At 45.2% G+C, this 15445-nt stretch overlaps 1 protein-coding gene across 1 annotated transcript in view; it reads left to right on the forward strand.

Moving 5' to 3' along the window:
- The window catches only part of MFSD8 (major facilitator superfamily domain containing 8), a 193637-nt gene that overhangs the window by 117128 nt on the left and 61064 nt on the right, over positions 1–15445 (forward strand). The window contains exon 7 of the mRNA XM_078676796.1: positions 2007–2065. Within this exon, the coding sequence (XP_078532922.1) occupies positions 2007–2065 (59 nt within the window). The remainder of the gene's footprint in view (positions 1–2006; positions 2066–15445) is intronic.

Consider the following 15445-nt stretch of genomic DNA (forward strand, 5'->3'; position numbering starts at 1 on the left):
CCTCTCAATGCTTGCACTTCTGGCCCCTTTGCACTTCTGAGGGTTGAGGTCCCTTGGCCGGGTCTCACCCCTTAGCTCTTGTAGGAGATGTCTCTCCCTCTTGATGTTGTCTGGGGGTGAATTGTCATTCCTCTTCCGTTCTGGCCTTGATGCCCTTCTCGGTTCTAGGCTGTGGTTGCAGACTTCTTCGTCTGCTGTGCAAATTTACAAATGCTTTCTGCCCCTTGGGAGGCTGTCATATTGTTTGCAGGCGTGCTTGCAGTAGCTGTTCTCTGTTCTTTCCTTTCATGATTTTTGGTGCCATAGTGCCTGGCACTATTCTGGATGGTGCGGTTCCACACCATTCGTTTCTTCCCTTTCTGTTATCTGATTTTTTCGCACACTGTTCCAGCATTCTCACAGTTTTGTTTGTGATGGCTCCGCATTGTGGCGCGGAAAGGTCTCCGAAGAAAACGGACGTAGGCGCGCCGGGGTGTGACTTATTTATCCTCGCTGACGTCACGAACGCGGACGACGTCGGACGGAGTCACGTGGTGCCGTTCCCCCGGCGCGCAGGGGTGCTGTGGCAGAAAAGTTTTCCGGATCCAGTCTCACGCCTGGGTATAATTCTATGTTAAGGAATCTGGTGCTAGAATCGTCTCTACCAGATACATCGTTACCGAAGGTAAGTAACTCGTACTTTAATTTTCTGTATTTATTTTACGTTAGATATTTATTTATATTTTCAACTATTTTACATATTTTAATTTAACATTCTTTCCTAGGGAGTTTTATTTTAGGTCTCGTCTCTGTCTCGATTATTTTCTGTGGGTAGAGTTGTAGTATCAGTGGTTGGTAATGTGTAGTGCAGGCTGTACAACTCTTTCTTTTTGGCAGTAGTGACTTACATTCATAAATGTGGCTCCATCCACTTTTTCAGGGGGTAGAGACATGTAAGTCTACACGTTTATGTAACTATTCTCTTGTATTTTGTGAATAGTCTAAAGTAGTAAAGTTAGTCAAAAGTGTAAGAGTAAATTAGCCGTGTAAATTGCTAACAACTGCAATTTAATTTTGTGAATAGCCCGGTTAGATTTCAGTGTAACAATCTATTTGCTCCTAACTATTTTAATTTCAGCTCAAGGTTTATGTTTTATATTGGGTTTATTTATTGTGAGTAATCCTTGTGTAATTACCTGTCCTTTTAAGAGTACTTGAAGTCCAAGTGGGAAAACTATATCAACATATGTCATCATTTTGCTTTGCTTTACGTGAAAGACTCATTTTTAGGTACACATTTTTCCAGTTCGTCATTAATCTCCTTTCAGTTTGATTAACAACTACTTACATTTGTGAAGATTGCATGAATATTCATTTGAAATGAGTTCCATGCCTCAAATGAGAAGTAACATGTTATGGGAAGTATATAAAAAGTTCCACATGTTTCGTCTTCTTTTCAGTTAATAATGTAATACAATTTATGATTTCACACTTTAGCTACCATCAGGTAGATGCATCAAGCATTTTTGCGAGCGCAAACGGTGCGAATCGCAAAATTCGGCCGTTTGCGCCCACAAAAATGTCATTTGAGATGCATCAAGGGTTCATGCACTTGCAATTTAAGAATTCGCGAATAATTGCAAGTTCTCAAATTGAGATTGCATTTAAGGAATCGCATGACATGACATGACTTTGATGCATCTGGGGGCATGTTTCCTAAACTCATTTTTTTTACCATGTTGATGGCAAAAAAAATTAACTTTGTGTTGTGACTGCAAAATGTGTTAAATCTTTATTTTTATGACTGTCTGATGTTCTAAGATATAGTTTTAAGAGGTAAAGACAACTATCTGTAAACTTTCTCCAGCAAGAACGTTTCAATACATATATAATGTAATCACTTGTATTTGTGTTAAGACGTGTTAGAACATCTGTGAAAGTATTCTAACATCTTCCCTATCATTTTTGTAGTGTTGTTTATTTCGCTACTGTATGAGAAATATAACGAAAAATGTCATGTTTTGTAGGGAGCATCATGTGGATGACCTGGGAAAACTGAGTAAGAGTATTAACTCCGAAGTGGAAGGTAACATTATCTCAGCACTTTACAGACTTAAAATCATTAGTATTGTTTTTCATGCTTGTGATTTTTACAATTTTCTTGACTTCGGAAATATTATTGACGCATGCTGGAATGACAGTATTTTATTACTAATGGAAACACTAGTAATGAAGGAGTCCATTGTTCAAATCTGATAGTCTTGTTATACACAAAGAATTACCTCACTGGGTTTTCATATTTGCACAGAGGAATTCTGAATTTGTGAATTTTACTATTGGTGACTGACCATATCGATTTTATAGAATGCAAATTTTCTTACTTATACAATAATAGTATTTCCAAATGAAGAATAACGCCTTGAAAAGTTTGAGGTGAGAGACTGAGTCATGTCTGCAAACTGGGTTGGCCACTGATATGTTACTGGTAAGTATGCAATGCATTATTTGCATGTTGTCCTAATAGTTGACATTGTGATGTATTATCTTTTGCTTCTGGCAAAAGTGCCCTTTCGTGCTTACTTACGATGCCTCTGTGGATGCTCAGCTTTTCTAGCTGACATATCATTAGAAATGTCAACCTGAAATTTGCAGTCTATAAATTTGCCAAGTCACTGATAGCTTGATTACGAGTCTGGCGGTCCGTTTACCACCAGACTGCGTGGGCGTGGCGGTGGCAGTAATATGCTTGGTGGAACCACCTTGGTCCTGACAAGCATATTTAAAGTTACCTCTCCACGGTTTTCATGGCGGTTCCTACTTAACCCGTTTGCTGCTGCTGTCGGCCAACTGCCGTCGCGAGCACTACCTCGGTAGTGCAGCGCACGTCCGTTGGCCGACGCGGCCCTGCCCGCTTAATTGAATGTTCCGCACTGGCGCAGAACATTCAAAGCAGCAAACGGGTTAATGAAAACCGTAGCAGAGGGAAAACCAGAGGTGCCCTATAGGGCCGCCTGCTGCCTACCGTCATGTGGATGCACACAGGGGGGCACAACAAGTGTCCCCGTGTGTATGCACACCAGTTCCTGCACGGCATGAACTTAGCAGTCCATGCCGCGCAGGAACTGTTTTTGGCATTCCCATTATAGTGCCCATTTTTAGAGGCACCGCCATGGGAACACCAAAGCAAAGCCCACCAGACAGGAGGAAACTCCTAATATGGGGCACATCGCGACCACTGCTTTGGAGGTGAAGCGGTAGGGGAGACCCGGCGCCGCACCGCCAAACTCCTAATCAGGCCCTGAGTGTTTGGTGTTTCAACTTTGCAGCCAACTGAATACTATTGTATCATACAACACTGTATAGTATTGACTGCATAAAGACAGAGTGGCGCCTTTTTGATACTGTTGAACAAGGAAAAATTCAAGGATTCTACAAAGTTCATAAATGTTCCAACATACAGGATGGAGGGATTGTCCTCCTGCATACTGTAACCGTGAAATGCTCTGTTATAACCTAATAGTCTTCAATTGACTCACTGTTAGGCAAGGCAGACGGAATGCATTCATATCTGTTAATGCTTCTAGAATTTACAGTCACCCTGGAGGATACTTTCATTCCTGCCTAGGCACATTTACAGGCCTTTTTCCCCTTCTCTGAAGTTGCACTCATATCCCTTAAAATCGGTACACCATGCTGCTGCTTGCTTCACTGATGGCGGAATAGAATTCAACTCTTTCACACCCATGCAGAGTTCCTTCCACTGGATGCCAATAGAGACTCACATACAAATCAGAATAGGCTGATTTACCTAAAAAGCCCCAATCCACCTTCACCCACACTACTCCAAATAGCAGGAGGTTTTACTATGCTTTCTCAGCCTCATTCCAACTTTATGAAACTCTTTGCATATCATGACTTTCAATCTCAACCCACGATGTGAGTCTCTCCTCTTATAATGTTCTGAAGTGAACTGAAATTACTCCTGATAACTAAGCAAATCAGTACATGCTGCTGCAGAACTTCCTACACCTACCAGGTATAAACTGGCCATCCTCCCACAGCCACCAGAAAAACAGTGCACTCCAAGTTGTTCCCCCCTTCTTTCCAAATAACCTGTTCCTTTTGAGGGGCGCACTTCTCTTTGTCGTTAAATCTCCATTTACTCATTTCTAGCCATATGGTAAAGCCCTGACTTACTATATACCCCACACCACTGTAAAGTTTCTCTTATCCCATTTCTCAAACATTTTATTTGACTAAATATGGTGGAAACCTATTTCTCCCCTACCTAATATAAATGCTGTGTATACCACTTTTTACAAGGCTCATGACACCAAACTGGCAAAATAAATATGTTAGATGTATTCAGTCGTATGTAGGTCTACAGAGGTACTCTATTATAACAGTCTATGTTTTGGTCCTGCCTAGCCACCGACCCAGAATTGTAATGACTTTTCATGACCACAGGCCAGACCCTGTGCTCAAACTCTGCTGCTCATAGCTGAAGTCAAAGCATAGTGGGTAATGTCCTCACGGGGGCTTTAGGGGTCATGCCCAACCCAGCGGACACAAGGATGCAGATGCACATGGTGGCTAGGCCTTGTGACTTTCTGAAATCCCAGTGCTCAACCCCTGTCACCCTGCACCTTTGCGTTGTCAAGGGGAACTATCTATACCGTTATAAACCTTAAAAAAAGGAGAGTTAAAGGTAAGTAGTTAGAAGACAAAAATGTATTACCAAATCAGAAATTCCATTAAAGGTCATTTGAAGGGACATTATGGTCATGATTTGCACCATTTTCAGCAAGCAACTCGATCATAATTATTCTCCAATGTATCGGTCAAACCCTTAGACATTGTGTCCCAGATATCATCATAAATACCTTAATTGAATATGTTGCTGTTGACATCCGATATCACCTCAGCAAGATTTGCCCTGGGTGAAAGAGTGGCTGAATTATCGTTCCTGAGCCGTGATCAGCAGCCGGGCACGTGCATGTAGATCATGTACTCAGCATGGTAGTATGTTGGGAATTAATATTTTTCAACCTTGACCCTCTTCAGAGGACTCCAACTGGCGAAGAAAAATGTGTCAATACCAGGATTCTTCATTAGAGAAGAGGGTTGGGAGTACATTTAGTGCCACAAAAGGACTGTTGGTGGTAGTGACCATTTCTTGGTATGACCATTTTGGAAAAGGGAAACCTGCACATAGAAACCTCCTCAGCAGATTGCACTGCAGTAGCTGGTTCTGAAGATGTAGTAGGGACACGTACGGCAGTTCCAGATACAGATACATAAGACATGATTGCATCTTCCTCTCTGAAATGAGATAAAAAATGAGCAAATACCACTAATTTGCTAAAACAGGAAGTAACTTCCATTAATTAAACTAATGTGTTGATTAGATTTTAAATCTGATAAAATAGGAGGTTGAGCGCAATAGTTCCTGCAAAATTAATGATATATAAAAGTCTCAATAGAAACATTTGAGATGGTACAAAGTACAGTATAAGTAGAATATTAAAAAATTCTGAATTAAATTGAAACTAAATAAATCATGCTTATGGTCCTTGACGGTTATGTAGAAAACAGAACACTATGGTCCAGAGGTACGTATATTGCATTCACTAAAAGTGGTTGTAATTTGCACATCTACTTTTAGTGAACCCATTGGTATTTTGCAACTAGCCCCATGTATTAATTGGTCGGTTTGCAAAATACCGAATCGTAGTGGGTCTTCATTCGACCTACTTCGTGAATAATAAAGAGGTATGTTGCATATTGTGGCCTTCTACAATTCACTGCCATTTAAAATGCAACATGTTTTTCTGATAGAAATGCGTTATGCGTTTGGAAAATAAAATGAATTATTTTACAAACTCTTTTTTAAACTGGGCTGGTGTTCACATTACCACTCTCATCCTCACCAGGTGAAGCTGTTGTGGACTAGTCTGATGCTCGGGTGCTGATGTGCAGATGCCCTCTGCAGTCTTAGTCTGCTTCTGGGAGGACGCGAGTACACGGAAAGATAGTTGTGGCACAACCCCAACTGAAGCTCATAGCCAGGCAGTTAAATCCTTGCTGGGCCATTACCCACAGTTAGTAGTTTGTAGTCTTGACTGGGGCAGATACATACGGGATGCAGTGTGCATCTCCCACGTGGGCCGATACATGTGGCAGACAGTTGTAGACCCATGCTGGGCCATGACACAAAAAGGTAGATAGAGCCCCAACCAAGGCTCATACACATGACAAGGTGGATGCAGCCTGCCTTAGAATACATCTATCTTTCATGGGTCTCTCAAAGAACGGCAGAAAGAGACCGGGAGACTCTCTGCAGCATGGCTCACTTCTGCCTATGCTCTGTCAGGCAATCTGCTTTCTCTGGGTGTTCCTGAGAATATTAACATGCTTGGTTACTCTTTCAATCAATCAATCAGGGAATTGTAAGAACGCTACTCACCCGTGAGGGTCTCAAGGCACTGAGGGGGGGGGGGGGTGCAGATCTGTTTAGCCGAAGAGCCAGGTCTTGAGGGTCTTCCTTAAGGTGTTCTGGGAGGGGGCGCGTTTGATGTCTGCTGGTAGCTCGTTCCAGGTCTTGGATTCAGTGTGCGAGAATGATCTTCCACCTGCTCTGGCTCTGTGGATGCGCTGGGTTTCGGGCAGTGCAAGGTTGGCAGATCGGAAGTTTCTTTTGGGTACGTGGAAGTTGATTCTGTCGTTGAGGTATTTGGGTCCATTGTTGTGTAGGCATTTGTAGACGTGAGTGAGGTTTTTGAACCTGACTCTTTTCTCCACGGGGAGCCAGTGGAGACTTCGTAGGTGTTCGCTGATGTGTCGGAGGATGCTGAGGACGAGTCTGGCGACGGTGTTCTGTATTGTCTGGAGTTTGCGGAGTAGGGACTTGTTGATCCCAGCATAGAGTGCGTTTCCATAGTCCAGTTTGTTGGTGATGAGAGTGTGGGTGACTGTCTTCCTTGACTCAGGGGGATCCACTTGAAGGTCTTGCGGAGGGTGTTGAAGCAGCTAGCGGTGACGGCGTTGACCTGTCGGTTCATGGTACGATGCCGAGGTTCTTGCCGTGGTCTGAGGGGGTAGGTGGGCTTCCGAGGGCGGTCGGCCACCAAGTGCAGTCCCATATAGAAGGGGTGGTACCAAAGACGAGGACTTCTGTCTTCTCGGCGTTGAGCTTCAGGCAGTTGTTGGTCATCCAGACTGCAACGTCTTGCATTCCTTTCTGGAAGTTGAGTTTAGCAGTTGTGGGGTCTTTGGTGAGGGAGAGGATGAGCCGGGTGTCGTTGGCCCCTCAGACCACGGCAAGGCCATGTAGATGTTGAAGAGGGTGGGGCTCAGTGATGACCCCTGTGGGACTCCTCAAATGATTTTCGTGGGGTCGGAGAGGAAGGGTGGTAGTCTGATCCTTTGGTTTCTTCTGGTGAGGAATGATCGGATCCAGTCCAGTGCTGTTCCTTGTATGCCTGCGCCATGTAGTCTGGCGACTAGTGTGCGGTGGGAGACTGTGTCGAAGGCCTCTGATAGGTCGAGTAGGATGAGGGCTGCGGAGTGGCCTTGGTCCAGGAGGGTGCGTATGTTGTCTGTGGCTGCGAGTAGGGCGGTCTCTGTGCTGTGGTTGCTTCGTAATCTGGATTGGTACGGGTTCGAGGACGGTGTTCTCTTCAATGAATCGTGTCCGTTTCCTGTTGACTGTTTTCTCTGCAACTTTGGCTGCCTAGGGGAGGAGCGAGATGGGCCAATAGTGCTTGAGGTCGGTGGGGCCAGCTGTGGGTTTCTTGAGCAGGGGTCTGACTTCTGTGTGCTTCCAGTCTGGGAAGGTGCCTGTTTTGAAGGTGGTGTTGATGGTGCGTTGTAGTTCGGGTGCGATGGCGGACGCACCTCTGTGGTAGATCTGAGGGGGGCAGGGTTCGGTGGGGGCCCCAAGTGGATGCTTTTCATGGTCGAGGCGGTGTCTTCGGCCGTAATTGGTGTCCAGTTGGAGATGGTGGGTTGGCTGGTATCTCTAGGGGGCAGGGGGCCATGTGTGTCACCTGGTGGATGGTCAAATGAAGTTGTCGTAGAGGTTTTTGATCTTGAGGTGGAAATAGGTTGCAAGCTTGTCGCAAAGGTCTTGGCATGGGGTGATGTCTGTGGCTACGCTGCTTGGGTTGATGAATTCTTGAATGACACTGAAAAGTTCCTTGGAGTTGGTGGAGTTGGCCAGGATTTTGTTGGATGAGCGTAGTGGGCCAAGCTCGTCTGCGCAGTTGGATATCCAGGTGTGGAGTTCTCTGGCTGCGTCGTTTGAGTCGGGTGCCCAGGTGTGGTTGTCTCGGGTGAAGGTGGATTTAAGTTGCTCGTCGGTAACCTTGCTCCAGTTCCTTCGTGGTGGGCCTGGGGCTGGTTTGGGGGCCTTGGGTTTGTTGATGGCGAAGTGTACGCAATGGTGGTTGGTCCATGGCGGCTGCGTTGTGTGGCTGAATTGGACGCTGTTTCCTGTCGCGAATATGGGGTCGGGGTGTGTCCTGCTCTGTGGGTCGGTGTGTTGACGAGTTGTTTAAGTCCGATGCTGGCGAGGTTGTCACGAAGGATAGTGAATTTTGGGTCGCTGGGGTTGTCGAGGTGGAACTTCAGGTCTCCAATGAGTATGTAGTTTGTTGAGGCGATGGCGTGGGGTGCAAGGAAGTCGGTGATTGTGGTGGGGAAGGGTGTTCGGGGACGGGTGGTCTGTAGACGAGGGTTCCCCGGAGTGTGGCTTTAGGGGTGTTCTGGATCTGGAAGTGCAGGTGTTCGGTGGAGGGGAAGGTTTCGCTGGAGGTGATGAGGGGGAGGGTGCTCTTGTGGGCGATGGCGACGGCCCCTCCTGGATGGTTGGGGCAGTCTTTCCCTGGGTCTTGTATCCGTCTGTGGATAGAATCTCTTCCTGTGGCGCGCGAGGGGCAGACTGACCGCTTGACTCTCAGCTCTTCCAGCAGAAAGTGCAGCCTGAAGGTGATGTTCGCTCAGATCTAGGAGACTTGCTGTGAGGCACACACCAGCCCTAGTCACACAGCAGTGCTTCAAGAACTTTGTGGAGTTCTCCCTTACTTGGTCATGAAGAACCTGAAACTAGAACAAGGTAGGATGGTTTGGATCTCACCTCTATACACATTGTTTAGACAAGGTGTGTGGATTAACTGTCCTAAGATTCAGACCTGGTTTGGGGGGTTCAGGTGTTCTTCTGAGGCTGCTCTTTAGACACAGCCTTTGTGTAAAGCAATGCTTTTCAAGGCATGCTCCACTAGGGCTGTCTCCAGAGTGGAGCACCAACAACATGGGCACAATAAGGTGTCAGGGTTCTGCACCTGGCCGTCATCATTCTTTCTTAAGCAGTAATCCGAGACAATAGGGCAGGCCTAACCTAGAAACAGAAAATGCAATCCCACACGTCATTCCTACCATCAACCAAAAGGGAGAAAGAACTAATCAACAGGCCCTTGCTAACAAAGTCTTCAAGGAGTTTCTAAAGGTAGCACTGTCTCCATTTTCCTCAATTCTGTGTCTTGATATCCACCCTTTAGGCACAGGAATGCTGACAATACACTTTCACTCTTCGTGGAAGATTTCCTCATTCTATATATTGGGCCATGCAAAACCAGGGGAATCCTAAATTGATCCCACTGGCTTCAGTACTCAGACTCATACACACAGAATTCTACTACCCCACATGTACTACTTGCATATTTTACACATACACTCTCTCGAAATGCACAGAGGATGTCAGGTTCTGAGTTTCACTTAACAGAGGGACTTTACAAGTGAGGGGTCAATAGGCTGCACTAATATTGACATAGATAAAATGTCTGGTCTACGGTATACAGCCTTCTGTGATAAACCTAAGACAGGAACATTAGTCCTCTGTTCACTGTGAGGGCAAGCTTTGTGTGCATCACAGAACAGATTAGCGTGGCATGAGGGTCAAATTAAATGTCAGAATACCAAATACACATGTAGTCGGACTGAGGACAGGAGTACACTCCCATATACAATATAACGGACATTCATGTCCCAACAATCCCATATATTAGTAATTTTTCCTAATTTATTGTAGTGATAAAGACCTTATCTCAACATCTATATAATTGCAATACTTTTATCTGTATAAATACGATGCAGATTGATAAGAAGAGCTTGGTGTCCATATACGTGATCTAATCATTGGCAGTTCTCCTAAAATATTCCTGTTCATCATAGCTGGTGCTTAGTGAGAGTTCATAATTATTCAGATTTCGACATCACATTGGGTTATAATACAGGCGGAGCTGAGAAAGAATATTTGTTCTGATGGATACTTCTACCTACAGATTCCTCACCTCTTGAAACCCTCCAGGTGCCAGGCTGGATATGGAAAACTTGAACCATTCTTCTTCCACTGTAGGAGGCTTAACATTGTTAGTGCCTGGATCATCAATGATACTGGAGCCATACAATAGCCTTCTTGGCGTAACCACACATTCTTTTTGTTCCGCTCCCACCCACACACAGCTGGAGTGTTCTTTTTGTAATGATTTTGACCCTAAAAAATAATCTCCTGCACTGCTAACAGGATGTCACTTCCCAGAAAATCAGTGTTCAAATAGTGCCAATCCTGCTATACATAACTATCTATTTCAGACCCCGCTGTGTTGTGCCCATGGTGTCCAGTGCTGAGACACAACTCCAGGTTGTGTGATAAATGTGGTCTCATGCATCCCAAGGTTATTAGGGAGAGGGAGGTCAAGTTGTTCATAGTGCCAGCCCACTGGACCCAACTGCAGTCCAGATCCTCCAACTCGTCACTTACTGGCAAGTCATCCAAGATATCTGGGGACAAATCAAAGAAAAAACACAAAGAGCTCAGGAGGAGGAATTATTTGGGGACGAGGTAATGCTCATATGATAGGACCCTGGGGTGCCTATACAAAGCCTTTCCTTAAGCCTTGGCTTTGTCTTCTGAGCCGAAATTCATTGATGCCACCCTGGCGCACCTCTTGCACTGGGTTACTAGCTAACTTCAGTTTCTAGGAGTTTCCAGCTCCTGGTCACTGACCCCTGTGCAAGACGTGGCCCTCATGCAGATGAAGTTAGTTCTGTTTTACTATGTACCTGCTGGTGCGTCCTCTAACCCCATGGATACACTGGATCCTTCACCTGGCCTTCCACTACTAGGTATTCCGTCAGCACCACTCGTCTCTGTTCAGCCATCTTCTAGTGCCATTCTTGCATCAGCTGAGACAGTTCCCCACTGGCACTGTCTTCGCAATCGCCGCCTCTTGCATCTTGCAGAAAACTTTCCCAAGGACATCCTGATGTGTTCTTGATGCTGGGCATGCTTACTGGTGAAGGAATCTCAATATAGAAGTGTGCCTAGAGATGAATTTTTTGACATACGGATCGTCCTATTTGGGTTAGACTCAGATCATACCCACAAGCCTACTTTTGTTGAACATGACAATGATGGCAGCATAGAGATCGACTCTCTGGCCCTGCAAAAGTGGCCTAGATACTTTGCCTGACGTTGACATAGAGTGCCCTTCGGGGTTCCTTTTGAAGGACGCAGTGTCATTTGCAGTCATTTTGAGGTAGGCAGCTGACATCCTCACAGAAATTTTGCATCTAGCATCCTCAGATTTAGAGTCACTGTTTGCCTTTTATGACGGATCAGTAGAGCCTATCCTAGTAGTTTTGGAAAAGTCTACTTCTACCCTAGCAGTGAACTGTCAGGTTGCCCGCCCACCATCACTCTGGAAATGGGGATCTCATGTTCTTACAGACCCGTCTGGCCCAGGTGAGTCTAGTAGTGGAATAGATTTTGGTTCAGGCAGAACCGTGTCTCATTCACTGAGACTCCTCTGGACCCTGAATCAAAAAAATTGAGAAAGAAAGTTTTCTTTTTGGATTGCCCTGCCCTTTGTTTCTGAAATGCAACCCACACAGATGGTAGTGTAAAATCTCCCTTACATATTAAGAGAGCATTTCACTAAGCCTGACAGGATGTGAACAAACACACCATGAGAGTGAATTTGGACTCTGTAGAATGCTCAGTGGGTTGTTCCGAAGACATAATCCTACAAGCCTCGTAATGATCCACTGTGAGTTCAGAGAGGGCCCAGGCTAACCTAATAGAAATGCTATGTGATGGTACCTGCCTGTTTGGGGGGAAGGCTGATTCTAACCTTGAAAGGATCAATGAGGGGCTGGATTATAGATTCTGGGTCTGGCCTCCTTTGCTTGCCAATTTCATAGGGAATATCGCAGGTTTTGCAGATTTTCCTGGGAAACAGCCTTTCAGTAGCTGAAACCTTCCCAGCCCAATCATTGCTCAAACCAGTTCCTGCACCAGTAAATGGAGCCCGTTGGTTCCAGTGATCATTGCAAGCAGCAACAGCCTTCTTTTCTTATTTTCTTCCTCCTCCTTCTCCCCTGCCCCCTTGCCTTCTGTATCCTGCTGATCACTCACTCTCGTTGACCCAGGCAAGCCCTTTCGTGGTATCTCCATTTTCAGTGTGCTGATGGACAACATCCGGATTCCCCAAAGAGAGCATTAAATCTTAGGTGATAATCAGTGACAGGAAATCTCACTTGTGGAAGACCTTTCTCCCCACTGCTCGAAGTGACATCTGTGATGACGGATGCCTTTAACTCTTTGGTGCAATGCAAATCTGGAGGCCTCAGGTCTCCAACAGAGGTGAGGTGTCAAATCTGCCTGCTTGAATTTCAGAAGATCTGCCTAATACTTGAAGGCCTTCTTGCCTGCATCCATGTTTGGACAGCTAAGGTAATTATTTACAACTTCACCATGACACATTAATATCAACAATTAGGGTGTCTTGGGCTCACGTAAGCTGTGTTCAGAGGCTATGAAGCTGTGAGATTGTATTCAGGCTTGTTGTATTCAGGCTTGCAATAGCTGGCTAGTAATGAACCATCTGGTGGGCTCCCTGAAGTGAAGGCCTCTAACCTCAGTGGGCACCCCCTTTGCTGTCCACAAATGGCAGCTTCAGTCAGTTGGTTCAGTACATCTTTGCCCTCTGGAGTACTCCTCTGGTGGTCATTTCTCTCTTTAGAAGAGTAAACATTGCCAAGTGTTTTATGCCTTCCAAGCTTCATTGAAGGGAGTCGTGGGAGATTAATGTTGTCTAAGGAGGAAATATCCTCTACACTATGTATTCCCCTATCCCGATCAAGCCATGATCAGGTGATCTTGGTGCCCACAGACAACCACAGAGGGTGTAGTACTCATGTGATTCGCTTGTCCATGACTACTCCTCTCCCACTCATACACAGGAGGGACCTGCTTTTGTCGTTGTAGAGGCCATTGCTTAGCTGTCCTTTGTGATTTTGACAATCAAAAGGTTTTTCTGATGGCCATTATTTCTACTCTGCGACATAGCGAGCTGCAGACCTTATGTTCATCCTCCGATTTATTCTTTCTGGACAAGCTGGTTTTGAGAACAATCCAAATATTTGCAAAAACTGGTGACCCCGTAGCTCAAGCTAAAACCCTGCTTTCATTCTACCAGTCTCCTTCTCCTGCCTAGGAGGAGGAAAGGCTCCACCTCATGGATCTTCATAGGGTAATGAGCTTCTACCTCTGAAGGTTTTGCACATATTGCTATGCCTAATCCAATCTTGGAATAAATAGTTCAGTCCTCTTAGACAATATATGCCCCATTTAATAGTCTTAATTTCCTTAGCTAGAAGTAATTGTTTCCTTTTATAATTTATGCCTTTCACATTCCCACCCTCAATTATAATGCTGCTGCTTATGTCTCTGTGATACTATTGAGTGATGCTTATTGATTGCTGACCCCCCTTTTCCTCCTAACCTGCCTACTTTCCCAGCCTATTCTTTCTCTCCTACCACCCTATTCTACTTCCCCCACCCCTTGATGCTTCTATCCCCTTGCAGAACGGATAAGTGAGAGGCATCTCCCTCCCTTCTTGAGGTTGAATGTGCTCTTTTTTCAATAACGTCTCCATTTACAGAGGCTCAGTACTATCGCCCCACTGGTTTTGTTCTGCCTATAATCATGTGCCCTTTTATCCCTCTTATCATGTCTTAGATCACACATGTCCGCCCCCATATAGATATAATTTTCATTTTCTAACCTGATCCTAATACTGTTTGCCACTTGAATGGAACTTAAATGTCATGCTTGAGTACTTGCATCTATATTTTATCATCAACATTCACTCTTCATCTTTTCACCCCTCATCTCTAATATTTCTTGTTTTTATGCCTTCTAGCCTTTACCATTTTCCCCCATGCATCCTCCCGAGTCACTCTCTAACTTTTACCCATTCTCATGATTATCACTCTTTTCGTGTGTTTGCTCATTGCCATACTCCTCACTATAGTCAGAGCTGTCGCTATCATCCATTGATGGGGTGGTGCCGGAGTCCAGAAGCCTATCACACAAGCTTCGTTAGGCAAGACGCTCCTCACCCACCTTATCATCTTATCTACTGATCTTCATATGGACTGCCTCAGCTAGGGACCACTCTGCTACATCTATGTGCCAATGTTGTATCTCAAGGGCACACTGGCCCATTTAAATGATGGCAACCCTGTGCCTAGCCAGCACCATTTCACCTGCAGAAATGTGTACGCCATTTTGCAACCTTTGGGCCTTTTCATGTTTTACAGTAGACCTCAGTGGAGCATTTACTCTATTCTTAGATGTGTGACCCCATGTAATTCGTCCACCACCCGGATCCAGTAACTCGCTACTGTCCAACAGTCCCAGGCCAAATAAAGGAAGCCAACCCCTTGAGTGCCGCAACGAGGGCAGTCAGTTGGCTTAGCCGGTATCATACAATGGAGATCCCTATCGGTCAGATAGATTTGTGCAGAAAATTGTAGTGTACTAGTTTGAAGTGGGCATTGAATAAGCTCACAAACTTGTGCCCAGGCCCCATCTTCCAGCTAGGTCCCTAAGTCTGCATCACAGACTGTGTAAGCCTGCCTCTGTCTACCCGCTACATCAACCCTCATGGCTTTGTATAATCGTGTGATCAGATCCCTACCCACCCACAGGACAGCAGGATCCCTGGTACGTGGGTGGCTCCAGGCGCTGCAGGGAAGAAGGGCCAGGTCTGTTTGGCCACCTCAGCCAAACCTGTCTGGTGCAAGAAGTGCCCTGGACCCAGTGCAAACTCCACATGTGCCTACTCAAATGTAATACCATTTTCACCAGGATACATTGCTTCTAGTTATAATAATACCTGCACAGAAATTGCAACTTGTCTGCAATTTTTTTAAATAATTCCATTATTTGATCTTGAACTATATTCTCTATTTGTATTGATTGGGTTTATCTATATTCTTCCTCTATTCTTTTCACTATTCAGACATTAGCTCCCATCTGTGATCTTTGAGAACAAGATTGCTTCTGCTACTTCATTTGAGCCCTGATTATGAGTGGGCTGGTAAATTCCGACCCGTGGA

Source organism: Lissotriton helveticus, chromosome 2_1 (genome assembly GCF_964261635.1).
Source record: "Lissotriton helveticus chromosome 2_1, aLisHel1.1, whole genome shotgun sequence".
Taxonomy (NCBI): Eukaryota; Metazoa; Chordata; class Amphibia; order Caudata; family Salamandridae; genus Lissotriton; species Lissotriton helveticus.